A 27,403-nucleotide genomic window follows, 5' to 3' on the forward strand; every position below is an offset into this window, starting at 1 on the left:
AAAATATTTTAGAAAGTGCAATGTATTTAAGATCACCAGTCTCTGATTCCCATGTCGGGACTCCAACCCGACCTAAAGGAACTTGGTTCTTACCCACGTCAGGAACCCGACCTAAAGGAACTTGGTCCTTACCCATGTCGGGACTCCGACCCAACCTAAAGGAACTTGGTCCTTACCCACTTCGGGACTCCAACCGGACCTAAAGGAACTTGACCCTTACCCATGTCGGGATTCTAACCCGACCTAAAGGAACTTGGTCCTTACCCATGTCGGGACTCCGACCCGACCAAAAGGAACTTGGTCCTTACCCATATCGGGACTGCAACCCGACCAAAAGGAACTTGGTCCTTACCCATATCGGGACTGCAACCCGACCTAAAGGAACTTGGTCCTTTCTCTGGGACTCCAACCCAGATTCTAGGACTCTAACCCAGTTTCTCTGGTATCAGATCATGTATCTACTATAAGAATATTGGAGAACAACAACTATACATGCATGCAAAATAAAACACAATCACACGCACATGCACACACACACACACACACACACACACACACACACACACACACACACACACACACACACACACACACAGACACACACAGACATACACGCACATGCACACTCACATGCACACACACACACACACACACACACACACACACACACACACACACACACAATTGGTCTTACATTGTCAGGGGTGGTGGCGGGAGTGGTGGTGGTGGTGGTTGTGGTGGGGGCTGGTGTGGTTGTGGGCATCACTGAGGATGAGACAAACCACACAGAACACATCATGCATACTACAACCATATAACCACACTGGAACCTGACTTCAACAGTATAACCATACACTACAACTAGACTACAACCATACTACAACCAGTCTAAAACCATGATACGAAGAGAGTACAACCAATCCACAACCATACTACAACCAAAATAACACCAGTATATACAATCGGTCTAAGACCCGAATGCAACCAGACCTCAACCACAAAACCACACTTCCACCAAACTACTACCAGTGTAAAACCATAGTACAACCAGACTACTAACAGTGTAAAACCAGAATACAACCAGAGTACAATCAGACTGCAACCAGACTACAACCAGCCTATCACAAGCCTATAAAAAGGTCTACAATCAGTCTCAATCCACCAAGACTAGACTATAATCATCATACAATCAAGAACAATTACAACTAGCCAGTCTACAACCATACTTCTACTAGACTACAACCAGTCTCCAACCAAGACCCCAACCATACTACAACAACCCTAAAACCAGCCATTAACCAGTGTAGAACCAGCCTACAAACAGCCTACAGCCAGCCTACAATCAACCTACAACAATTCTACAACCAGCCTACAACCATCCTTCAACCAAGACCACGAGGGGGTTGGGGTGTCCTTCCCACCTGTGGTCGTGGTGGTCGGCATCATCATGGCATTGAAGGTAGCATCCATGCAGGCGGTGGAGTTGCAACAGGCTGAGGAACAGTTGTTCTGGGATGTGTTCGTACACATGTCCATGCAGGAAACAGTGCAGCTCACTATGTAGGACATGTCCGTCTGCCTGAGCACCTAGCACACACACACACACACACACATACAAACACACCCATACTCAAGTGTTATTTTGTATAGTAATCATATTGTTTTTAGTAAAAAAACTTTGAACTACAAATATTTGGTTGTTTATCTTTGCTTCAAAAGAGTACAGGTTTTTCTATCAACAATCGAATCCATCCCTTTCAGTTATAGCTCCTTGAGATGGTTTTAATATGCTTAAATCACTCAATGACAAACAATTAAAATCAATCATTATTCTGAGCCCTAGTGGTTACATCCACATAAAACATCAACGCTATACCAGCATATCATTTCTACATTTAATACGTGCTAACAGTGCTAACTCTCTCTCTCTCTCTCTCTCTCTCTCTCTCTCTCTCTCTCTCTCTTTCTCTCTCTCCCCAGTGGTTAAGTTTAAACTGTGTTTTTAGTGTGAGGTTGAACATGGGTCAGTACCTGACAGTTTTTGGAATCCGAGGAACACCAGCTGCTGTTCATATTGGACTGGTAGGATGTGTAGCAGTCAGAGTAGTTGCATGTAATTAAAGGACAGTTGATCTGGAGGGGAGAGATACATATGAAAAGAGAAAGAGAGAGGGGGGAGAGATACATTATTAGATTACTACCATTAAGTATTCAGTCATTTTACAGACAATTATTATCGAAAGCAAGATACATGCAATTTAAATACAGGTAGGGAGGGGTTAGGCAACTTGCTCAGGCACATCTACAGGCAGAGAAAATCAGACATCGAAACCAAGAGAGAAAGAGAGACAGAGAGATAGAGAGCCAAACAACAAGAGACAGAGTGTAAGAGAGAGAGGAAGGGAGAGACATACACACACACACACACACACACACACACACACACACACACACACACACACACACACACACACACACATACACGCATAGACTGAAAGCTACAGAGAGAGAGACGGTCGGGGTCAGGGGTCAATCTATGTTTGAACTCACATACAGATTGCACAGACCAGACCTAAACTAATTATTCCTTGCAGAATTATTCCTTGCCAAAATTATGAATCCCAAGTTCATAGTTGTTCGCATAAATGCTGTACTCTTTTTTTCCTCTTTTTTGTTTTGTCATAGTGAATTCCAACAGAACATGCAGTTGAACAGACAAGAGAAGACAGACACTCCTGAGAAGGATGGAGAGAAGGTGGAAGTCAAGAGAAGAAGGGATAAAAATAAAGGGACATCTGCTCACCATACTCGTGGAGTTCATGTTTGGCATGGCACCTAAGGCAAACAAACAAATAGTTGTTATTTATTGCATCTTATAACACATGACTTCTACACAGACAAACAATGACTAACGGGACTTCTACACAGACAAACAACCACAACCATGACTTCTACACAGTGGGAATACAACCACTAACCAGGGTTAATGCCTTGCTCCAATTATTGAGCTATAGGGCCTACAGGACACAATTATTATTATGTAGTGGCAGGTAAAACTAAATGTTGAGAGGATTTTACATTTAATTTGGTTTTAATCGTTTCTAAAATCACAATGACACATATTGATGGTAGGCCTAAGTCTAGGGTACTTGCACGCACCCCTGGTTGTGTTGGGGGCTTGTGTGGTTGTGGGCATAACTGAGGATGAGACAAACCACACAGAACACATCATGCATACTACAACCATATAACCACACTGGAACCTGACTTCAGTATAACCATACACTACAACCAGACTACAACCATACTACAACCAGTCTAAAACCATGATACGAAGAGAGTACAACCAATCCACAACCATACTACAACCAGAATAACACCAGTATATACAATCGGTCTAAGACACGAATGCAACCAGACCTCAACCACAAAACCACACTTCCACCAGACTACTACCAGTGTAAAACCATAGTACAATCAGACTACTAACAGTGTAAAACCAGAATACAACCAGAGTACAACCAGACTGCAACCAGGCTACAACCAGCCTATCACAAGCCTATAAAAAGGTCTACAATCAGCCTCAATCCACAAAGACTAGACTATAATCAGCATACAATCAAGAACAATTACAACTAGCCAGTCTACAACCATACTTCTACTAGACTACAACCAGCCTACAACCAAGACCCCAACCATACTACAACAAGCCTAAAACCAGCCATTAACCAGTGTAGAACCAGCCTACAAACAGCCTACAGCCAGCCTACAGCTGGCCTACAATCAACCTACAACAATTCTACAACCAGCCTACAACCATCCTTCAACCAAGAGCACAAGGGGGTTGGGGTGTCCTTCCCACCTGTGGTTGTGGTGGTCGGCATCATCAGGGCATTGAAGGTAGCATCCATGCAGGCGGTGGTGTTGCAACAGGCTCCGGAACAGTTGCTCTGGGATGCGTTCGTACACATGTCCACGCAGGAAACAGTGCAGGTCACGTTGTAGCACATGTTCGTCGGCCTGAGCATCTAGCACACACACACGCACGCACGCACGCACGCACGCACGCACGCACGCACACACACACACACACACACACACACACACACACACACACACACACACACACACACACACACACACACACACACACACTTAATTCATTTATTTGGAATGACCAATACTTACAACGACACAGCATTCCAAATATTAATAAAGAGCCCATTTATGTCTCACACAGCAACACAAACACTGTGCAAGTATTTACAGCCAAGCAAATGAGTAAATAAATACATCGTTATCAGGGGTAGAGATGGCACCGCCTTCTCCATACATGCAGACTGCCTATGCTTGCTGACACAGAGCAGTATTTGGCTATTTGCTTAGATTTCTTCTTATTAAATCCAGCGATTTGCAGTCCTCTAACACAGAGTCTATGAACGTGTCCAAGGCTACCATAAATAAGTACAACCAGTTTTGTGTTATAACCACCTACTGAAAGAGCATGAGTTAATGGCTGGTATTTTAACATTTTGTCTGAGAAACACAGGTCCATGTACATGTCAAAGCAACAACCCACTTCCAGAATCACAATCGTTTTTAAAAGATAATCAACAACAACAATGTCAGGAGTGTTTGGAGAGTTTCTAAGAACACTTCCTAGCAAGTTGTCATTCAAGTGTGTGAACCAGTTCAATTGTATTTTTTTGTTTGTGTGTATTACACTTTGTCCATATATTCTGCGTAGTTCGTTGGCTGTAATATCGACAATGCGATCGTGTCGGGCTATGTAGAGTGCTTTATATGCTGGGCAACCGTTCATTATGTGCGCGGTCGATTCTATTGCGCTATCATTGTGTAGTAGACAGAATGGTTCATGACGGATACCACAGAGAGAGGTTATACTGAGTGGGGAGTGCTTGCAGCCTAGCTTTAATCACAAATTGTTGAATACCTGCGTTAACGGATGGGTTATGTAGTGCCGAATGTGAAACTGTCCGGTCCGCGCACTGTAGGCAATAGGCATGCGAGTTTACCTTGGAGGCTCAGGATCACCCAGCCCAGTAATTGCGCTAACAGTGCTATAACTAACTCTCTCTCTCTCTCTCTCTCTCTCTCTCTCTCTCTCTCTCTCTCTCTCTCTCTCTCTCTCTCTCTCTCTCCCCCCAGTGGTTAAGTTTAAACAGTGTTTTTAGTGTGAGGTTGAACATGGGTCAGTACCTGACAGTATTTGGTATCCGAGGGACACCAGCTGCTGTTGATTTTGGACTGGTAGGTTGTGTAGCAGTCAGCGAAGAGGCATGTAATTATAGGACAGTTGATCTGGAGGGGAGAGATACATATGAAAAGAGAAAGAGAGAGGGGGGAGAGATACATTATTAGATTACTACCATTAAGTATTCAGTCATTTTACAGACAATTATTATCGAAAGCAAGATACATGCAATTTAAATACAGGTAGGGAGGGGTTAGGCAACTTGCTCAGGCACATCTACAGGCAGAGAAAATCAGACATCGAAACCAAGAGAGAAAGAGAGACAGAGAGATAGAGAGCCAAACAACGAGAGACAGGGTGTAAGAGAGAGAGAGGAAGGGAGAGACATACACACACACACACATACACACACACGCATAGACTGAAAGCTACAGAGAGAGAGACGGTCGGGGTCAGGGGTCAATCTATGTTTGAACTCACATACAGATTGCACAGAGCAGACCTAAAGTAATTATTCCTTCCAGAATTATTCCTTGCCGAAATGATGAATCCCAAGTTCATAGTTCTTCGCATAAATGCTGTACTCTTTTTTTCCTCTTTTTTGTTTTGTCATAGTGAATTCCAACAGAACATGCAGTTCAACACACAAGAGAAGACAGACACTCCTGAGAAGGATGGAGAGAAGGTGGAAGTCAAGAGAAGAAGGGATAAAAATAAAGGGACATCTGCTCACCATACTCGTGGAGTTCATGTTTGACGTGGCACCTAAGGCAAACAAACAAATCGTTTTTATTTATTGCATCTTATAACACATGACTTCTACACAGACAAACAACAACTAACGGGACTTCTACACAGACAAACAACCACAACCATGACTTCTACACAGACAAACCACCACTAACATGACTTCTAAACAGACAAAAAACAAACAATATCACTTTTTCACACAGGAAAGTTTGGTTGCAGAGAATGTCTCTAAATCTTTAGTAGGGCTCGCCCTAGTGGGAATACAACTACTAACCAGGGTTAATGCCTTGCTCCAATTATTGAGCTATAGGGCCTACAATTATTATTATGTAGCGGCAGGTAAAACTAAATGTTGAGAGGATTTTACATTTAATTTGTTTTTAATCGTTTCTAAAATGACAATGACACATATTGATTGTAGGCCTAAGTCTAGGGTACTTGCACGCACCCCAAGTGGAGTTGGACGGCACCGCAGACATGGTGGTGGTGGGCGGTTGCATCGAGCTGGACGACATCGGAGACATGCTGATGGTGGGCGTAACGGAGGACATGCTGGTCGAGTTGATGGTGGTGTTCTGGGCCGACACAAGGCATGACCGGAGAAGTAGTCCGACCAGGAGGATGAGAAGAGGAACCCCTGTGGCAGGTGAAGGTTGGGTTATGGGTACAAAAACAGACAAACAAAGACTCCGGGTTTAATACTAACACTAGTAGTACGTCAACACATTAGACTATTGTATACTCTGGTTGCAGTAGCTGTAGTTTGCCTTTGAATCAAATATAAACACACAGAGTGGTCCACCACACACAGGTACCTGCAGGGAGCTTGATTAGGGACCCCGGGGCCATGGTAGAAGAGGCAGGAGCCACGCTCGACGAGCAGTTAGGTAGAGAGAAAAGGATCCCGTTGTTCCGTCTGACAAAGTAACAAGGGGACAGCTGTCAGAAAACACACTGTGGTTTGTTTACTCTCGAACAAAGGACAACAAGTCGTTTGATTAGAAAATACACATTGATCATATTCCAAGAACATACACGGCAATGCTTTTTTTTGGAAGGCAGTCCGAAACCGTTTAAATGGGTTTTGTAGCGTGGATACTGATAGGCCTACAGGGCCAGCCGAGTGTTTACTGGCGCTAACAGGAAGGCTTGGTCTCCAAGCCCTTCATTAGGTTCCTGGGACTCATCTGTGGGACCGCTTCACCCCTGAGCTCTTGTTGTCTGATGAAACTACTCATCCCATAATAGTTTGAGCGAGTCATCCAGTCGGAAGTAGAGGAGATTTGGGAAACCTTTATTTCCCTCATTAGGTTTTCAAAATCTCTTCTAGGGTTAGGGTTAGATGGTAGCATGTCAATTTAGTGTTGACATGCTACCATCACCCATGTAAAGTAACAACACACTAACACAATGTGTACCCAAATATCTGTTCCCCTTAAAATGAAATGAAAGAAGAAATATAATTAAAAACAAATGAACCAACAAATAAACAAAGCTGTTGAGCTGAATGATATAATCCATTAAAAAGCAAAAGTATTTTTATAACCACCATTTCAAGATGTTTAGGCCTGGTCGTAATAGTTTCAATAGTAGGACATAGTAGCCTAGTAGAAGAAGAATTAGTATTGATATCAGTATTACCATTATAATTGGTATTAATATTCAGTATATCATAATTAGAATTAACCATTATAACTATTATAGAAAACCATTATTATGGTTTACCATCATCTTGGAAAAAATAATGTTTATTATTATTATTATTTGTGTTATTTCCGACGAGCAACTGTGAGCCCTTTCTCTCTCTCTCTTTCTCTGCTCCTCGCTGACATCACACAGCGGCTCTGTTGTTAGTCGGGTGTGTCTTGAGCACAATTAAAAAGTGTTTGTTCCATCACCTCCTCCGGGAATACCCTGCTGGCAAGACACCCCCCACCCTCTCCCTGCACCCCAGGGGCCCGACACGGCCCCCAAAGGACCCTCTCACCCAGGAAACTCTGTAACAACAGAGCTCTGATTGGCTGAAGAGGAGAGAAGAGGGGCCGGGAGGATTAGAGAAGTGAACATGGCCACCTTCTATACCCAGGCTTTCAAGTCTCCTTCCTCTCCCTCCTCGTCATCATCCAAGTCCTTCAGGGTGTCAACACAGTCTGACACTCAATGAGGTTGAACTACTTGTCGAATATTTAAACTTATATATTTTAATTTTTATTTATGTTTATTATCTAGTCTATTTGTAAATATTGAGCGATACTTTAATTACCAATTTCTATCTCACTGTCGGTCCAGGATTTTTGGTAAACACAGAACATGTAGTTTAGACATTTTACACACACACGCAGAGAGAAACGCAAAGATGACTATCAAGATCATCTTTCTGCCACACCTATAATGACCCCATAATAACGATAGATCAGGCTACACTCAAACAAAACAAACACAATATTACCAACATGTTATGAATAAAGTATGTCATATAATGTTAATAAAAATATATAACAAACCTTAATCAAAGGACCTGCTCACTTGCTGTCAGATCCCAGAGTATTTGCCAGCTGGTGGTGAAGGGAATGCTCTCTCTCTCTATCGCTCTCTCTGTCTCTCTCTCTCGCTCACTCTTTCTCTCTCTTGCTCTAGCTCTTCTATCTCTGTATCTTTCTTTCTCCTGTATCTCTGTATATTCCTCTCGCCCTCCTTCTTATCTGTTCCCCCTGCGTCCTCTCTCTCTCTCTCTCTCTCTCTCTCTCTCTCTCTCTCTCTCTCTCTCTCTCTCTCTCGCTTCCTCTCTGCTGACTGCTCTGTAGTGGCAAGCCTAATAAGTGGAAACCCCCCCGCCCCACCAGCCTTTACCTCCAGCATCTCTGTAGGGGAGTGGTGAGAGGGCTAGAGGGGAGTTGCTAGGTAACTGGTTAGATGGATGCACAGGGACTTTATGCTGCTCCGACATACTAGCGACAGGGCCACTATTTGTACAATATAGTTTAGCCTTAACTTCCAAAACACAATAACCCAAGTGTGGGGCAAGTGTTGTGTGTCATAAACTTTTCCTTTCCTAAGTGGTATTTTCACTTGACTGGAACTGAGACTGGAAGTCCTTTACAGAGGTACAGACCCATACATTGAAAATATGAAAATATAACTAACTAAGCGCTTTTAGAAGCAAGACGGTGAGATGTGGTACTCTGACCCCGCCCGAATAAAGCCATACAATCCCATATGTTTGGAAGCAGAACTCTACACCTGGTGATTACAGGGAGGAGGAGGCATGACGAGTGGGACGCAGGCCTGGGGGCTGGTCGTGGGGTATGGGCAGCTGAGACTGTCCTGTGTGTTCCTGCTGGGTGGTTCTATAGGAAAGCACCAAACACCCAGGTGAAATCAAAACCCCACTTGGTGCCAGCCCTGGAAGCCCCCCCCCTCGCCCCCCTGATGACTACAATTACCTCTTTGTCCTGCGCCAAGAACGTAGAATTCCTGGGCAACAAACAAAAGGCACCTGTAAGAAGTCATGTGACAGAACGCCTTCCTGGAAGCCCTGTCGGTTCTTTGTGAATGTTGTTTTGTTATGAAGATTGTGTGTCTGAATTGTAGAGCATATGTTGGTTTATGTCACTGTTTCACCTTTTGAGTGTTGGTTCAATTTAACTACCTCAATTTAAATTAAACTCACTCAGGAAAAATATTTTTTCTCATTCAGAAAAAATCTTACTTTCCATGGAATTTTTAACTTTTTATGTCCATGCTATTTTGTTGACATATACTTTCTAAAACTATTCATGTCCGTTGATGTAACAATATCTACATCTGATATGTGTCTGTCTGACACAAGAGATGTAACATAATAAGACTATTATTCTCCTCTCTAACCAAACGACACAACAACAACAACAACAACAACAACAACTCACAGCTCCACCAGAATTTATTCAAATGAATCAAATTTCCTGATCATGATCATGAAGAATTCAAATGCAGTGTTTATGAGGATCACGTTTTTTGCACATTAATATATTTGCTTTGTTGACATGAAAATATCATTAACAAATGGACATGGACAGATAAATGACAAAGGGGAGAAATAGGCACATTTTGGACAAATATTTCTGATTTCATATCTCAATGTTTTTCATAGTCTTTGTTTGGTCAAGAGATGAGAGGCTTAGCAAGCGTGCCATTCCCTGTATGAACAATGGACCAACACAAAAGAGCTGTTTGCTGGCAGATCATGCAATGGATTGTTTTCTATGCCTATTCATTCACCGTACTTATCCAGGCAGTGAACAATTGCATGCAGGATCGTATTTCGTTTTAATTGATTGCTTTACTTTGTAACCTTGACACCTCTTTCTCATAATCAATAATCAATGAAAGATCACCATAGTTTGTGGCTTCACTACTGCCTTTCCAAAGTAACTATTTCCATCCTCAGGGAAGAATAGGCTTTCTAATGACGATGAAACATGAACTTTATCAGCCACTTGCTACTTAATAAATAAATAACTGGGAATGTAAATCCATCTACCAAGTTCCACCAGTGGCTTTAAGGCCGGGCACGTTTAGCATTGTTTGAAGGAATATATAATAGAGACCTGTTAGCTCCCTCTAGTGGCAGAATATTATACTAAAATATACTATATATTTTCAACATGTCCTTTGAAAATGTAATATAAACTGAATGTCCACCAAGTTAGCGTTGAGAACAAAGATTGTTATAGGTGTTTAATCCCCTATAGGGCTGGTACATCAGAATGCACAAGGAATTTGTTTGTGGTACATTTTGAGAGGACTCAAAAAAAAGGAGAAAGTTTTAGTACTGCAAAATAAATGTCTACATCTACATCTCAGATGAGAAATGCTGTGACACTTTCAAACACTCACAATACATTTCTCACAATAACGATAATTTCACAATCAATTATTAACGATGACCATACAAACATGACCACCAAAACAATAACCAACAATAAAAACCTCCTATGCCTCCAAAATGGAGTCAAAATCATACCCGATCCAAGCTAAAAACGCATAACCTACTGACCATGATTCTCCTCGTGGTTTTACCTGGGACACTCCCTAATACTCTGTAGCAGATCATGTACACGTCTGGACTCTGTGGGCCAAATTAAGCCTGGATCTCACAGGCCCACTATGTGGCTGTATAGCTAATAGGATTAGTTTAGCTTAAACTGGCATGCATTGGTCAACTGCTCAGTAGTCACAAGCAAGCCTGACTTGGATCAGAGTGCTACATTAGAATATCACACTGGTGTACCTGGTTTGATAATAATGTCGTCTTCGAATGAAACTAAAGCCTGCGGAATAATTCCTCGCCTTCAGATGGGAGAGGACATCATTCACATCCCTGCTCCAGGTCAGTGGGCCTAACAAGGTATTCCACACACACACACACACACACACACTATCTGACACTCTTTCTCTCACACACACACACACACACACACACACACACACAGACACACACACACACACACACACACACACACACACACACAGGAACCAAAACTCCAAAGTGGTCTGGTGTGGAATCCCCTTTAAAACCTTGCATGACCTGACCAGTGTTTCCAACCCTAGTGAGAGTCGACCAATGAGAAGCAAGCGGGGTCAGCATGGAGAAATACCTCCTCTTGACTGCCTGTACGTGGACATTTAAAGGGATACTGTGTACCTGCAGGTTTTTGTGGGTCAGTTTGACTTCATCACGTATGACATCTTCCATTCTGTGGCCGGGAATACTCCAAATGGTCAAAAAATATAAATATATTTTTTAAAACATTGATACATATATTGAGTGCTTAAATAGTTTGAATAAAGTTATTTTATTGGTAGATATGTCCGTACAACGCAATACAATTCCTACCGAGGAAGAAGAGCAGTCTGACCGACAACAGAAGACTACCGAAACCCAGCACAGGTGACACACACACACACCACCAGACATTAATTCAGTTATTTATGGTTATTGCTCACACAATGTATGTGACGCATGTATTTCTTCTTCCTCTTCTTCTGTGTGTTGAAGGGTATGAGCTGAGGGTGAGTGCAGGGATACCTGGCAGCCCAGAGCACACCAGTGCCCTCCAGAGGCGGCTGGCCAAGGCCGAGAGGGACATCCTGTCACTCAAGACACGCATCTGCTGCGACCGGGCCTCATGGGAAATGAGGTTCAATGACCTGCAGAGGAAGCAGGAAGAGCTACGCGTGCAGGTGGGTGGAGTGTGTGGCTTTGTAAGTGCTGTGTTGGGTTGCAGCTAGGTGTCGAAGTTGGTTTTTCATCTGCGCATTAGATAACTGGTAGTGCGTGCGTGCGTATGTGTGTGTGTGTGTGTGTACAAGAGAGCATCAGAGGGAGAGAGACTAAGAGCATTGGAGTGAGTGAACAAGACAGAGAGAGAGAGAGAGAATGAGAGAGAGTAAGATCGAGAAGGATTAAGTAAGACAGAAAAGGATCAATTAGAATGTGAGAAAGTCATGAAGACAGTGAGGGAGTGTGAAAGGGGGAGAAAATGAGAGAAAGTGAAAGAGAGAAAGGGAGAGAGAGGATAGCGAGAGCATGAGCTAGGGAGAAAGGAGAGAGAGCACAAGAGAATGGTGAGAGAGAGAGAGGAAGAGAGAAAGCAGAATAGGAGAGATGGAAACAGTGGCTGTTTGGCCTCTGATGTAATTTTTTCACTCACTGCCGACCCCTCTGCCTCCCCCCCGCCCCCCCCCCCCCCCCCCCCCTTCTCCCCATGCGACCAGCTGAGGTCAGAGGTCAGACTGGGTGTTGGAGAAGACCCCAATGACCCAGTGGACTCCAACACCAACACCACAGTATCAGAGTCTGAGGAACACTCAAGTAAATAGCAACAACAATAATAGCATTGTACTAAACTGTATTGGTATCAAACTTTTAGAAGTAATTTACAGGACTTTCACTTCTCGTTCTGAGATAGTCGTTAATTGTTGAGGAAAGGCTTGACCCGTAATGTTTCATCATCTAAGTTCTAGAAAAGTGGAACCGATATTGGCAGTATGAAACAGCATGCGGATGCCTAATCTAAATTGAACCCCCCAAAACTCTCAGGCACCCAAACAAATCACTCGGAGGTCATGGCGAGTTTGACAAGCTCCCCCTGCCCCAACAGCCTATGGGATGATCAATCTTCCTGCACAGCCCCTTCCTGCTCCAGAACAGAGTCAGTGATGTCTTCAAACATCAGGTAGCCACTTCAACTCCAAACTGTTTTGGCGAAGGGAATCCTGCTATTAGGAGCGGGCAGGGTAGTCTCTAGAGATAAGGGTGTTTGACCCCCAGACAAAAAGGTTCTGGGTTCAAACCTCAATGCCTGCAGTCTACTATAGGTATCACTAAGCAAGATGCCCTACCTGTTCCTTAATGACCAGAAAACTCACTTCGTCATTTGCTTTGAATAAGTCAAAGTCAAAGTCAGCTTTATTGTCAATTACTTCACATGTAGACATACAAAGCAATCCAGCTTCAGCGATTCAGCTTTCTGACCGCCTGGTGGATGTGGCTGAGGGGAGAGAGGGGAGAGAAGGGAGAGAATTAAGTTTCCTGACAGCCTGGTGGATGAAGCTGTTTGTGAGTCTGGTGGAGCGGGCACGGAGGCTCCGATACCTTGGCTGGCGTCGCTCACAATCATGGTCGCTTTTCGGTGAGGCGGGTGATGTATGTGACAAGGAAGGGAGTGGGGCACCAATGATCCTTCCAGCTGTGTTCACTATACGTCGCAGATGAATACCAGCACCTATTTGATGTTAGAAATATAAGGTAATGTATACGTTTCTTTCTATCAAGTTAACCATGTAAAGGTGCTTGCACTCTGCTCCAATAAACAGCAACACTGGCCCAGTGCACCGTACAGTTTGTCGGCTGTTGTCGGATAAACTTTTTGGTTAAATCGGTGTCATGTTAAACTTGGTCCATCACTCTACAGTTGGGTGTCTGTGTTTTTTGGGGGCCTTTTCAAGCAGCTTCAGAATAATTTGCAGGCCAACAGGAGAATCGATGGTTCTCTCTCAGCATAGTTTCACGGAGAGGCTCGCGGGCGAGTCGTCGATGCTTTGCGCCGCATTCCCCGATGGACCTGCAGCCGGGCCACCGCGTCAGAGTCATGCTGCCCTCCGGTCGGATCAGCACCGGCACCGTCCGCTACCTGGGCTGCTTGCAGGGCGAGGCGGAGCTCTGCCTGGGGGTGGAGCTGGCCAGCCCCGATCGGGCTTCACGACAAGACGGCAGCCATCGGGGCCAGAGCTACTTCCAATGGTAAGCCATCTCGTCGTGTGTCTCAAGGAACTGTGTTCAGACGCTGAACACAGTTCAGTAATGTCGCTTTGTAGACTTCTTAAGCTTTTTTTTTCTTTTAAATGCTTCCAGTTGCAATCATTTCATTATTGGGGTTGAAAGGATATGTCAGCAGAACATTTAAGAGAGAGAAGAATGTGCACTATTTATGACTTAAAAAGGCCCACTTAACCTTAAACGTTTAAGAACCTTTAACCCCACTGACATTTGTTTACGTGCTTCATGACGCCCTGTACTTCCGTAAAGATGGAAAGAAATTGGCAGATTCGGAGTTTGCGGTTCAATAGATCATCAGTGAAACATCGTTGCAACACAAATGACAGCTCTAGCTAAATGTAGTAACCTAGAGAACCAGCTACAACCTTGTTTTCATCCAAACGAGCCGTCTTTAGCGAACGGTGAATTGCATTGGCTTCTATGAGCTGTCGGCTTTCAGCCGCGAGCTTAGGGACCGTCTGCAAAGTGCAAAACAGAAAACGACCACAATGGTCAAATTTCAATAGCGTCGCCATTGTTGACTCTAGAGCTCCAAAACTTGTTCCATATAGGCAAGGCCTCTATATGGTCTTACTACAACCTTTAGTTTTGAAAAATATATCTCTTCTTATTTTTAAGGAATTTTTATTTGGCAAAATTTCAATAGCGTCGCCATTGTTGACTCTAGAGCCCCAGAACTTGTTCCATATAGGCATGGCCTCTATATGGTCTTACTACAACCATTAGTTTTGAAAAATATATATCTTCTTATTTTTAAGGAATTTTTATTTGGCAAAATTTCCATAGCGTCGCCATTGTTGACTCTATAGCCCCAGAACTTGTTCCATTTAGGCAGGCCCTCTATATGGTCTTAATATAACCTTTAGTTTTGAAAAATATATCTCTTCTTATTTTTAAGGAATTTTTATTTGGCAAAATTTCAATAGCGATGCCATTGTTGACTCTAGAGCTCCAAAACTTGTTCCATATAGGCATGGTCTCTATATGGTCTTACTACAACCTTTAATTTTGAAAAGTATATCTCCTATATATCTCCTCTTATTTTTGAGGAATTTTTATTTGGAAAAAATTTCAATATCCACTTTTTTGTTTGCAACAATTTCAATAGCGTCGCCATTGTTGAATATAGAGCTCCAAAACTTGTTCCATATAGGCATGGCCTCTATATGGTCTTACTACAACCATTAGTTTTGAAAAATATATATCTTCTTATTTTTAAGGAATTTTTATTTGGCAAAATTTCCATAGCGTCGCCATTGTTGACTCTATAGCCCCAGAACTTGTTCCATATAGGCAGGCCCTCTATATGGTCTTAATATAACCTTTAGTTTTGAAAAATATATCTCTTCTTATTTTTAAGGAATTTTTATTTGGCAAAATTTCAATAGCGATGCCATTGTTGACTCTAGAGCTCCAAAACTTGTTCCATATAGGCATGGTCTCTATATGGTCTTACTACAACCTTTAATTTTGAAAAGTATATCTCCTATATATCTCCTCTTATTTTTGAGGAATTTTTATTTGGAAAAAATTTCAATATCCACTTTTTTGTTTGCAACAATTTCAATAGCGTCGCCATTGTTGAATATAGAGCTCCAAAACTTGTTCCATATAGGAATGGCCTCTATATGGTCTTACTACAACCTTTAGTTTTGAAAAATATATCTCCTCTTATTTTTGAGGAATTTCTATTTAGCAACAATTTCAATAGCGTCGCCATTGTTGACTCTAGAGCTCCAAAACGAATTACATATAGGCATGGCCTCTATATGGTCTTACTACAACCTTTAGTTTTGAAAAATATGTCTACCTATTTTTAAGGATTTTTTATTCAGAAACAATTTCAATAGCGTCGCCATTGTTGACTCTAGAGCTCCAAAACTGATTCCATATAGGCATGGCCTCTATATGGTCTTACTACAACCTTTAGTTTTGAAAAATATATCTCCTCTTATTTTTGAGGAATTTCTATTTAGCAACAATTTCAATAGCGTCGCCATTGTTGACTCTAGAGCTCCAAAACGAATTACATATAGGCATGGCCTCTATATGGTCTTACTACAACCTTTAGTTTTGAAAAATATGTCTACCTATTTTTAAGGATTTTTTATTCAGAAACAATTTCAATAGCGTCGCCATTATTGAGTCTAGAGCTCCAAAACTTGTTCCATATAGGCATGGCCTCTATATGGTCTTACTACAACCTTTAGTTTTGAAAAATATATCTCCTCTTATTTTTGAGGAATTTTTATTTAGCAACAATTTCAATAGCGTCGCCATTGTTGACTCTAGAGCTCCAAAACTGATTCCATATAGGCATGGCCTCTATATGGTCTTACTACAACCTTTAGTTTAGAAAAATATATCTCATCTTATTTTTGAGGAGCAGAGATATATTTTTCAAACCTAAATGTTGTAGTAGGACCATATAGAGGCCATGCCTCTATGGAGCAAGTTTTGGGGCTCTAGAGTCAATAATGGCGACGCTATTGAAATTTTGCCAAATAAAAATAAGAAGAGATATATTTTTCTAAACTAAAGGTTGTAGTAAGACCATATAGAGGCCATGCCTATATGGAACAAGTTCTGGGGCTCTAGAGTCAATAATGGCGACGCTATTGAAATTGTTTCTGAATAAAAAATCCTTAAAAATAGGTAGAGATATATTTTTCAAAACTAAAGGTTGTAGTAAGACCATATAGAGGCCATGCCTATATGTAATTAGTTTTGGAGCTCTAGAGTCAACAATGGCGACGCTATTGAAATTGTTGCTAAATAGAAATTCCTCAAAAATAAGAGGAGATATATTTTTCTAAACTAAAGGTTGTAGTAAGACCATATAGAGGCCATGCCTATATGGAACAAGTTCTGGGGCTCTAGAGTCAATAATGGCGACGCTATTGAAATTTTGCCAAATAAAAATTCCTTAAAAATAAGAAGAGATATATTTTTCAAAATTAAAGGTTGTAGTAAGACCATATAGAGGCCCTACCTATATGGAACAAGTTTTGGAGCTCTAGAGTCAATAATGGCGACGCTATTGAAATTGTTTCTGAATAAAAAATCCTTAAAAATAGGTAGAGATATATTTTTCAAAACTAAAGGTTGTAGTAAGACCATATAGAGGCCATGCCTATATGTAATTAGTTTTGGAGCTCTAGAGTCAACAATGGCGACGCTATTGAAATTGTTGCTAAATAGAAATTCCTCAAAAATAAGAGGAGATATATTTTTCAAAACTAAAGGTTGTAGTAAGACCATATAGAGGCCATTCCTATATGGAACAAGTTCTGGGGCTCTAGAGTCAACAATGGCGACGCTATTGAAATTTGACCATTGTGGTCGTTTTCTGTTTTGCACTTTGCAGACGGTCCCTAAGCTCGCGGCTGAAAGCCGACAGCTCATAGAAGCCAATGCAATTCACCGTTCGCTAAAGACGGCTCGTTTGGATGAAAACAAGGTTGTAGCTGGTTCTCTAGGTTACTACATTTAGCTAAAGGTGTCATTTGTGTCGCAACGATGTTTCACTGATGATCTATTGAACCGCAAACTCCGAATCTGCCAATTTCTTTCCATCTTTACGGAAGTACGCCACTTCCAGTTATTTGCATATTCTATCGAGTGAAGTTTAAGTTATCATTAAACAATAAGTGTAATATATCTTGTCCTGGTGAAAGGACAAGAGCAGCACTAGGCCCTGCCTGTGATTAAGTGAACACGCACATGCCGTGCATACAAGTGCACAAGTTCTAACACTGCAAATTAAGTTATTTGAATTAAACATTACGTTCCAATTCGTTGTTTTTGCCATTTCAATGGTAATGTGTATTTCAATTGTGTGTTGTTGCTGAATATATTTGGGATTTCTTTTTGATTATTTTATTTACTTTTCCTTTGGCCAGCGACCCAGGCTACGGTGCCTTTGTGCCGTTCAGCAAACTCCTGATGGCCTGGGAGTAGAATTGCCACATGGAGGAGTAGACTGTACCTGATCTGGCTGTAACTGGACCTGATCTCTTCGGCAAAATTTGGGATTAGTCGTGTTTGAATGAAACAGAGGATTTGCAATAGAAACTAACTGGTTACGATTTTACGTTACTAACAGGCAAGCAGGTAATGCAGGATTTTTTTCTTGTATTGTTTGCTATTGTGTTAATTCAATTGGCCATTTTGCTATCATGCATTTGTGTACTTTATTTCAAAGTTTCTGTAGAATACTAAGATTTCAAATAAATCCAGGTTTACACATTGCCTTGTTGTGGTGGAGCTTTTTTCAGGAAGTGGTTTACTGCCTTGTCAATAAAGTAAATCATTACAAGATACTTCCTTATGGCAATGCCAGAGGCGTGCGAGTATTCTAGGTTTCCTTGTGGGAAACACCAGCATATCCGCAACCTAGAACATCCTTGTGTGAAACCTAGACATCACTCCATTCCCATTTGAATTCATTCATAAACCTGACCAAAGCAAATTATGTGCAATGAGCTTTTGAACAACAATGGAAGTCTATGCAACCAAAGGTAACTTACTAACAAAGAATCAGGCCATCAATCAAAGCAGCAATCATTTTAGACCACAATATTTAATTATTTCAGTTCATCAACTTTATTTCTTGAAGCATACACTTTTCACTTTAACTCCCAATAATAAGAATAAAGTGATAATTCATGATCTTGAAGACGGGAACTACCGGAGGCCCTTAAAAATATTGGTCAATCCACCATACTAATTAAGCAAGAATATTATTAGGTTTATTCTGAGGGAAAACATTGAACGGAATGAGTTTATGCTGGTCTTCAGTGGATGCAATGGTTACTAGTCCCATGGCCCTAGAACACCTCATAACCTTTATTGATAGGTAAATCTACGATAATGATATCTGGGCATAATCTTTACATAAATGTTACATTCTATCATAAATCTCTGATATTGACAATGGTCTCTGTGTGGAATGGACACAGAGAAGGACATACATATCAAAAAGTAAAACAGAACGGCACAAGAAATCAAAGGCTTTAAAGTGTAGTATTACCATCTGGCAGCACAATATCACACTTAAAATATTTCCCCCTCCAGCAAAACTTCCTTCTGCTCTCCAAAATGCAAATCCTTGGTTCAGCTAATCCTGCAACACACCCTGTGTCTATGTACCCTCCTATCAGAGTGTACATGTTACATTTTGATACAAAGATGTTTACAGCAGACAATGTTAGCTATGAGGACAGAGAGACATCTTATACATCATTTGAGGAATAAACAGTAATATAAACATCAGCCAAGACACAATATGCATCAACAGTCAAATCTCCAAACGCACGAGTGGTTCAGAAGCACAATCTCATCCTAAACATGGATAACTTGACTCAAGTGTCATATAATTAAACAATAACCAGATCCTGAACAGATCCAACCGTGTCCCCTATGTAAACATAAATAAACAAATACACAGGCAGTTTACCACGACATACAGAAACAGACAACATTCGTAGATGTTGCGTTTCGACTTTTTGAGTGAGAGCTAGAAAAAGCTCTTAAACACACAAGGAAACGTCATTCAGGGTGTATAAAAGGGTTTAAAATAGCATGTGAGGGTGGGGCAAGCTAGGGTGGATTCGATTGGCAATCGTGGGGACACACACTGCTCCAAAAGGTTGAAATTCTATGCCATGCGACACAGATTTGGTGACACACTCAAACACACATTCATGTTACAGGAACATGAATGAGGAGGACCTGAGACCTCAGATTAATTTTGAATACAGTAAGAAAAATATATTAGAATATTTTGGCTAAATTGCCCTTTGTGATTTATTTAAATTACATCCATCTTTAAGCGATGGATGGACCTCCGAACTGACCTGTCATCACAGGTCATCACAGGTCACCTGGATCTATGAGGTGGATCTGGAGAAGAAGATCAAAAGACCTCTCCCTGAGCTTTGAGCCTCAGGATCTCTGCTGCCAGTTTCTGCGCATCCGTGAGGTGTGGGAACATTTCCATCACTGCATCCACCTGACAGGAAAAGTTCAAGATAGTATTGATACAGGGTCCAGGAGAGTCGAGTGGGTAGATTAGTGGGTTGACAACCAGCTGAAAAGGTTCTGGGTTCGATCCCCAAGGTCATGTCCCTCAGCCTATGTGTAAGCAACCCTGAACGAGTGCTGGTCGTTGGCCATTGCCTATTTTGTAGCTGCTGTTTTGTAACTATCATAACAACACTACAATAAACAATTCAGTTTATACAGCACCGAAACAGAAACAGTGCAATTCCAAGTTCAAAGGCAGAATAAAGATAAATCTTTGGCAATATATTAGCTCAAATGTATAAACAACATATAGATAACGAATTATTAGTTTGATTGTCCACAGATCAATTTACGGTGGCAATAAAAAACCATGTGTAGTTGTATATATACTGAAATTTGAACTTTACCTGATAGGGGTTAAAGATGGCTTGCAGTTTCTTGCGGAGATCGAGCCTATCTGGGTCAAAGGCTGGCGAACACGTCTGAGACAGTGCCCATGGATGAGACACGGGATCCCGGTAAGCACAGCTGGGGCCCCCGGGCTGGGAAGGACCCACCCGGGGCCCTGAGAGACTGCAGGGCCCCCTGGCCTCGTGGGGTACCGACCAGTACTTTGGCTGCTGCTGCTGGTTGTGGTTCTGCTGTCTGTTCTGCTGGGGGTGCCCTGGCAGGCTGTAGTATTGGTGCATGCTGGGAGGGTATGCATAGGGCGGGAAGGTGTCGTATTTGGGAATGGAAGCGGAGGAGGAGGAGGAGGAGGAGGAGCAGCGGGGGTAGGATTCTGCGGAGGGCTCAGCAGGGGGGCAGCACCCACACATGGAGCGGGGGCCGGGCCCCTCCAGATACACCGAGGGCCGCGGGGGTCTTGACCACGGCGAGTGGCCGTCGCTTGAGAACTGGCTTTCGTAGGAGCCCAGGCCCGAGTCCTGGGACAGGCCCGAGTTGGGGTGGTGGGAGGGACAGGTGGGGCCTGGCCAGTCCTTCTGGGCCCAAGTGGCAGAGGTGTGGTTCTGGGTTGTCCTGCCACCTTCCTGGCAGATCAGGAAGTTCTCTGTGACCTTGGCAGGGTTGGTAGAGCCTCGGGGCACCAGGGACGGCCAGGGCTCGGTCTCTAGGTCCAGGGAGCGCGGGTTGGACGCCAGGCCCGGGATGCAGGGAGTACCCCTGGGTAGTGGCCGGTACTTCCTCTCGGGTTTGGGAGTGGACATCCGGGCCTTCTCCCTCAGCTCGTCGGCCAGGGAGCTGTAGGCCTGGTTGGCCCGCTCCGGATGGTAGAACTTACACTTGATGCCATAGGTACACTTCTTATCTGCATGGACCAGGACATGAATAGGAATATGGAATAAGTCTAATAGCGTAGTAATGATTGGTGGATTCATAGATTGGTTCAATCATTCGGTATGATAATTGATATTTGTCAATCAAAAAATCCAAAACACCAGCTGCTTATGGCTTTACAAATCTAAAATAATATCTCTTAACTGATTCACAATATAATTGAGATGGGAATTAATTCGATTATTTTTTAAAGTGGCAAACTCAAAGATTTCCATTTGGTTTTCTTTGCCGTCCTTTTTCCCCAGATAAACAAGCAGTGTCTCCACCGTCAACCAGGTCATGACATTTATATAACTGCAAATGCAAGGGCTTTCATCAGTGGGCCATAGGCTCAATCAGCATTGTCTTACGTAATTCGGCAATAGACAGTGACTTAACAGACATGAATTCACATGAAAACCTTCAAGATTGCATCTTTAAACTAAAACATGAAGTAATAACATATTTTCCTAGGAGGCCTAGCTACAAGCCGTTCTGTACAGACCAGAATGAGAATCAGAATGAGAACAGAGCACTCTGTGTGGGTCTCTGGTTGGGTCGTACCATAAGGACAGAGGGGTCGGTTGGGCTCAGACACCAGAGGCCTCTTCCTCAGGAAGTTATCCAGGCTCGGCCCATGGCGCCCCAGAGGGTCATCAGGGGGCATGAACCTATAAACAGGAAACAGGAAGCAGTAAGCAGGATTGCATAAGAAATAATGGGGAATTGATATTGAAACCAGAACAGAGACACAAAAAGGAAATGCTTAGTATATTATATATATATATATATATATATATATATATATATATATATATATATTTAATTCAATATAAAAATTTAAAACAAACCACAGCGTGAGAAAAGCAAGCCGGCGTGGCGCGGCTGACAACCTACTTATCGTTGACGAAGGAGTACATGAGCAGGCGCTCCTCGATGCACTTCCTCCACTCGGGCCGCTCCGCCTGCAGGTCCTGGTAGGTGTCGTTGGACACGATCACGGCATCCAGCTCGTACGCCAGCTTCACGATGAAGCGGTCGTCGTAGCAGACCACCCGCTTCCCCCCGACGCGGCGCGACGGCGTGAACACCAAGATCTTCCTCTTCTCCAGCTCGGTCAGGATGTACTGGTCTGACACATCGTCGTCATCGTCATCATTCATCATCATCATCACACAATCATGCATTGTTACACCACACATCTCCACATATCCTCTTGTGTACTTCTTCATGTGCTTCTAAAAGTTGGTCACGCGTCTTGTGTTGCTGTAGCTCAGGTTGCATTGTTCCTCTTCCGTCGGCTGTGTGATGTTTTTTTTTCAACCCTTGATAGTGCACACGCAGAAACTGAGCAACGGGCTACAATGCATATTTGAGACGTTATGTAATCAGAACAAACAAGTGTTCATGTTGGTTGTGGACAATGCACCTGCATGCGTGTGTGTGCTCTGCGTCATGAGTTTTCTTTCTATCCCGTTAAACATCGCAATCAGTTGTTGATGGGTTTCAAGTGGCTATATGGCTTCTGTTTAAGCTGTGTTTTGAATTATTCTCTCGTATTCGATTGATTTATAAATTCATTATTTCATTCCAGAGCCCATATGATCACCATGTTGTAGATGCCGTTTGAAGAAAGATATGAAGCTATTATTACCAAGTGCAGCCCAGAGTCTTACAGTCTGGAACACTCTGTTTGCCAAGCTGGGCGTGTCAAAAAAATAAAACAGCTTTGCTTCCTTGTGGGTTTTTTCCCCAGAAGTTGAACCTTAGTTCCTGGAATGAAGCAAGAGAAATGGATAACTCCGCCTCCAACCCAGTTTTGAAAGTGTTTTGTCGTGACATAAACAGGTCTAATGTGTATCAGTACACATTGGACTCTGGTCACACTTGGGTCAATGGTACATTCTATGTCAATTACCTACATTCTAGTGTGTGTGTGTGTGTGTGCGTGTCGTCGATATTCCAAATCAAGTATCATAGTGAAATACATTTTCTGTCATGTTTTATTTGGCATTTTGTAAATCCATTGATTTCTGTTGGAACTCATTGTATGTTGACCGGAAACGGAAAGAGGGGCTGGTTGTAGGTTTTTCGCTCGGTTCTAGCACTACTGTTGATACGGAGAACCAAGCAAAAAGACAACCAAACGTAAACAGCCCCATTACCATTTCTGGTTCCGGTCTCCGTTTCAATGGGATTTACAAATGCTAAATAAAACACGCCAGGAACTGTATTTCGCTAGGATACTTGATTTGGAACATCAACGAACACCACTAACCACTCGGTGAATTGCACATTTCTGAAAACAAACGTTTAGGGTTGTTTTAACAGGTTTGTGAAGGCCCATTGACAGACATTCTGAAGCAGGCAGGGGCAATTTGAAATGAGCCTAATACCCGAGACAGGACCAATAGTCAAAATTTCAGTGTCAACCACTCTATTTCATCCTAGACAAACCAGAAAGGGGGCTCAATTTTCAAAATACCGGAATTGTCCTTTAACAGATTGTAAGATTATAGATTTTAAAGACTGGAATGTACTGAATGTGCTTGTACTGTGTGCAGGCAAGGGCATGGCCAACATTCACTGTGTTAAGTTATAATGAACTCTGTCTGCAATGTAATGTCACAATTTTAACTGCACAACCCAATGGGGAAGTCTTCCAGCAGATAAGACTATGGGTCCAATGTACACCCTGCATTGAGAATGTTCCTTAATGTCGTCGTTGCGAGGCTAAAGCCCGGGTCTTAGTCCAGCCATGCCAAACACAGGTCAGCATGGGGTCTGCGCCCACAAATATGCCACAAAACACACCATAGCGGACCTGTGTGGACGTCCATGTTGGCAGATCCAGGCTAAGCTCCTCTGTTTGGAGCGCACACTCTGCATCGCATACTGGTGTCACACACATCAACGTCCGGCATGAAACTTTCCCATGGAGCCACATGTCATCTGATACCGTAGAAACCACAGAAAACTGCGTGCATTGTGGGGATTGTGGGAAATGTGGGGGGGGGGGGGGGGGGGGACGTTGGGCATCCTCACCTGTAATCTGTGCGTCGGGACGAGGCTGCTCCTTGCGCCAAGAAGGGACGAACACGGTGATAGTGGAGTGTCCTCTGAGCAGGAAGTAGTTGACGGCTAACAGGATACCCTGGCAGGAAAACACTTCCTTGTTTCCGTGACTAAAAAGAAACAAAAGAAGGAGGGGCAATTATTCAATTGAAAGGAAATTAATTGTTCTCGGCAGTGTTTACAGACTTCTCAAAACCGGAGGACCGGTGTCAATGAAATGAATTGATGTGAGTCAGCTTCTGTGGTGGCTGGGTCACAGGTAAATAGTTGAAGGATTTCAATATCTGCTCACAAACAATATCTAACACATCTTGGGAGGATCTCTGGAGAATAACCACGGATGACACAAGCTTAGGCCACCTTCCACCTTTGTTAATACGAAAAACCCAGGCTTTGGTAAATATTCCCACAGTGACTATATTCTTCAGTCATAAACCCTTATTTGTGCATATTAAGTCCGTCCCTGGAAGACACATTCCCCCTTCGAGGGAGCGAGGGATCAGTCACGTAATGGGAGACTGAGCAGAACGGCTCTGCTTCTTACAACAGACGATGTTTGGAGGGGGGGGTGTGTGCTCAGGATTTGCATACTGTGGAAGAAACCTTATGCTGAACACGCACAGGCACGACCGCTCACGCCCTGGATGGTGGGACTGATGTTCAGCCCTTGGCTTGTTGCAGTCCCATGTGGGTTTGACCATTCAACAGCCCGGGGTGGTTTAGAATAGATGTTAGTAAGGTGGGTCTTTGTCTCTGAGTGTTGATCCTTCAACGTAGAAAGGAAGGCAATGGACTCAACACAGGGAAACGCAGACAGTGATAAAAATAAGTCACAACTTCTGCTGAGCTTTGCTCTACTGAACATGCTGCCTCTGAGGCGATTGAAGAGGAACTCGCCTTTTCATAGAGAATAGGTGTTTTCAAAAACAACTTAGATTATTTAGAAACAAGTTATTTTTGCTTTGATAAGAATTGTACATGAGCCTGGATACCTTTCATTATTTTACTGATGCTGTTGTAAGCACAGTGATATTGATAAAATAAAATATAAATTAAAATATATATATATATGTATATACAGTGTTGCTTGACATTGTTGCCATGGCAGCGTGCACCACACAACGATGGACGCTGCAATGACCCAAACCCGAATGAATGAATTTAAAGTTGGAAAGTTGAGTTCACCTCATGGCGACATTGCTGCCGTCGATGACCACGGCCTTCAGCTCGTCCTCCTCTTCACCCCCTTCCTCCTCTGAGGGGGGAGGAGGAGGGGGAGGAGAGGGTGTCGATACGGGACCCCCCAACGCCGCCCTACTACCAGGACGCCCCCCGGGCCCCACCGTGTCCCTCTGCCCCGCGGCGGACCTCTGGTCTGCGTCCGCTACACCAGGGGAGGAGGAGCGCCTGGCCTGATGGTGGGTCTTGTTCCCCACCAGCTCCCCAAGGACAGAGTTGGTGTCGGTGCTGGGGCCCAGCCGCTGCAGCGTGGCGTGAACCTCCCCCGGGGAGAACCCCAGCTTCCTGAAGAAGTCCAGCCGCAGCGGGTCTCCCTCCTCCCGTTGATCCGGGGGGAGTGCTTGGACCGACCCAGGCTGCGTCATGGTGCCGTATCGGGGGGCTCTGGTCTGCTGCTGTCCTCGGTTCAGGAGCATAGGAGGCTGCCTGTGTTCCGTTGGGAGTCACCTTTAACCCCTCCTCTGATATCCGCTGGACAGAGGGGGGCAAAACTGCGTTAACCTTAATGCGAGTACAACGTTTGAACGTTTTAACCAAAGACAAACTTCAAGTAGCAGCTTTTGAAATTTATGCTGGATTCCATATCAATTACAATTACAATTACAACAGACAATAAAGTCTTATCTATCTATCTATCTTACATGCTATATAGCCTAATAACCACTAATAGTTTGTAATCAGATCGGATCTAACATTTAGGTTACCAGTCCATTTTTTTGCAACTAGGCCTACGTCAAATTTTGTACTCGATTCATAGAAAGTGTCGCCACATTGTTGAGGGTAAACCAAACCAAACCAAACGAGACCGTTAGTCCCGCAGAGCAGAATCCAACGCGAAACGCTGAACAGTGAGTACAAAGTATAAGAGACACTTATCACAGCTTTACAAACACTGCCGACCGAACACGTAATAACAACACGGAAAACCGCCTTGCAAACTTACCTGGCAGGTGAAAAAGTAAGCGTCTGGATACGGGACGCCGCGGCGAGTTAAAACCTTGAGTTATATAAGCAGGAGACAGTATCGAAGTCAACTTCAGCAGCCTCTTTCCGCGTCCCATTGATCACAAGTGGTGACACGTACAGTAGACTTTAGCAAGTTCCTCCCTCTTTCCGTCCTCTGAAACGCACCAACATTTGCATATAACTGAGAGCAGTCAAAGTAGGCCCATGTGCCTGCGGCTTTAAAAAACAAAGCGACACTCGTTGTAGCCATGTCTTTGACTGTCAACACCTCTAATTGGCACGTTGGGCCTCGGTTCAATTGTGTCACCTGAGGACTTTTTTTTGAGTGTGTATTAAAATTGCATATTGCCATTTCTTTAAAAAATGAAACGCAAAGTGCCTATTCTAGCACTCTTGCGATGATATATTTGCCCGCTAGATGTCATCCCTGGACACACGTTAACGTGTCCCTGACATTGTTTTTTCACATTGTCGTGGTTGTGGGGTTGAGG

The 27,403-nt window shown here is 43.1% G+C and overlaps 2 protein-coding genes across 2 annotated transcripts; one reads left to right on the top strand and one right to left on the bottom strand.

Annotated features, from left to right (window-relative positions):
• Positions 1-14,061: 14,061 nt before the first annotated feature.
• LOC311351304 (tubulin-specific chaperone B-like) lies at positions 14,062-18,419 on the top strand. Its single transcript, XM_084471418.1, has 2 exons — positions 14,062-14,252; positions 18,191-18,419. The coding sequence occupies exons 1-2, from the start codon at positions 14,068-14,070 to the stop codon at positions 18,246-18,248; spliced, it is 243 nt and encodes an 80-aa protein (XP_084327544.1). The 5' UTR covers positions 14,062-14,067; the 3' UTR covers positions 18,249-18,419.
• Positions 18,420-18,881: 462 nt separating this feature from the next.
• Positions 18,882-27,004, bottom strand: zc3h12aa (zinc finger CCCH-type containing 12Aa). The gene is made up of 7 exons (XM_084472381.1): positions 26,890-27,004; positions 25,893-26,417; positions 24,678-24,817; positions 22,530-22,764; positions 22,197-22,303; positions 20,723-21,624; positions 18,882-20,301 (listed from the first exon to the last, which is right to left on the bottom strand). The coding sequence occupies exons 2-7, from the start codon at positions 26,360-26,362 to the stop codon at positions 20,206-20,208; spliced, it is 1,950 nt and encodes a 649-aa protein (XP_084328507.1). The 5' UTR covers positions 26,363-26,417; positions 26,890-27,004; the 3' UTR covers positions 18,882-20,205.
• Between the last annotated feature and the right edge of the window lie 399 nt (positions 27,005-27,403).

This window comes from Micromesistius poutassou (genome assembly GCF_964030765.1).
Source record: "Micromesistius poutassou genome assembly, chromosome: 8".
NCBI classification, from domain to species: Eukaryota; Metazoa; Chordata; class Actinopteri; order Gadiformes; family Gadidae; genus Micromesistius; species Micromesistius poutassou.

Excerpts from the sequence above, each read along its gene's own strand:
- LOC311351304 (XM_084471418.1), top strand. The coding sequence starts at position 14,068 with ATGGACCTGCAGCCGGGCCACCGCGTCAGAGTCATGCTGCCCTCCGGT. Across the intron at positions 14,253-18,190 it reads GGCCAGAGCTACTTCCAATG|CGACCCAGGCTACGGTGCCT; the intron begins GTAAGCCATCTC and ends TCCTTTGGCCAG.
- zc3h12aa (XM_084472381.1), bottom strand. The coding sequence starts at position 26,362 with ATGCTCCTGAACCGAGGACAGCAGCAGACCAGAGCCCCCCGATACGGC. Across the intron at positions 22,304-22,529 it reads TACTCCTTCGTCAACGATAA|GTTCATGCCCCCTGATGACC; the intron begins GTAGGTTGTCAG and ends TCCTGTTTATAG. Across the intron at positions 21,625-22,196 it reads CCGACCCCTCTGTCCTTATG|ATAAGAAGTGTACCTATGGC; the intron begins GTACGACCCAAC and ends TGGTCCATGCAG.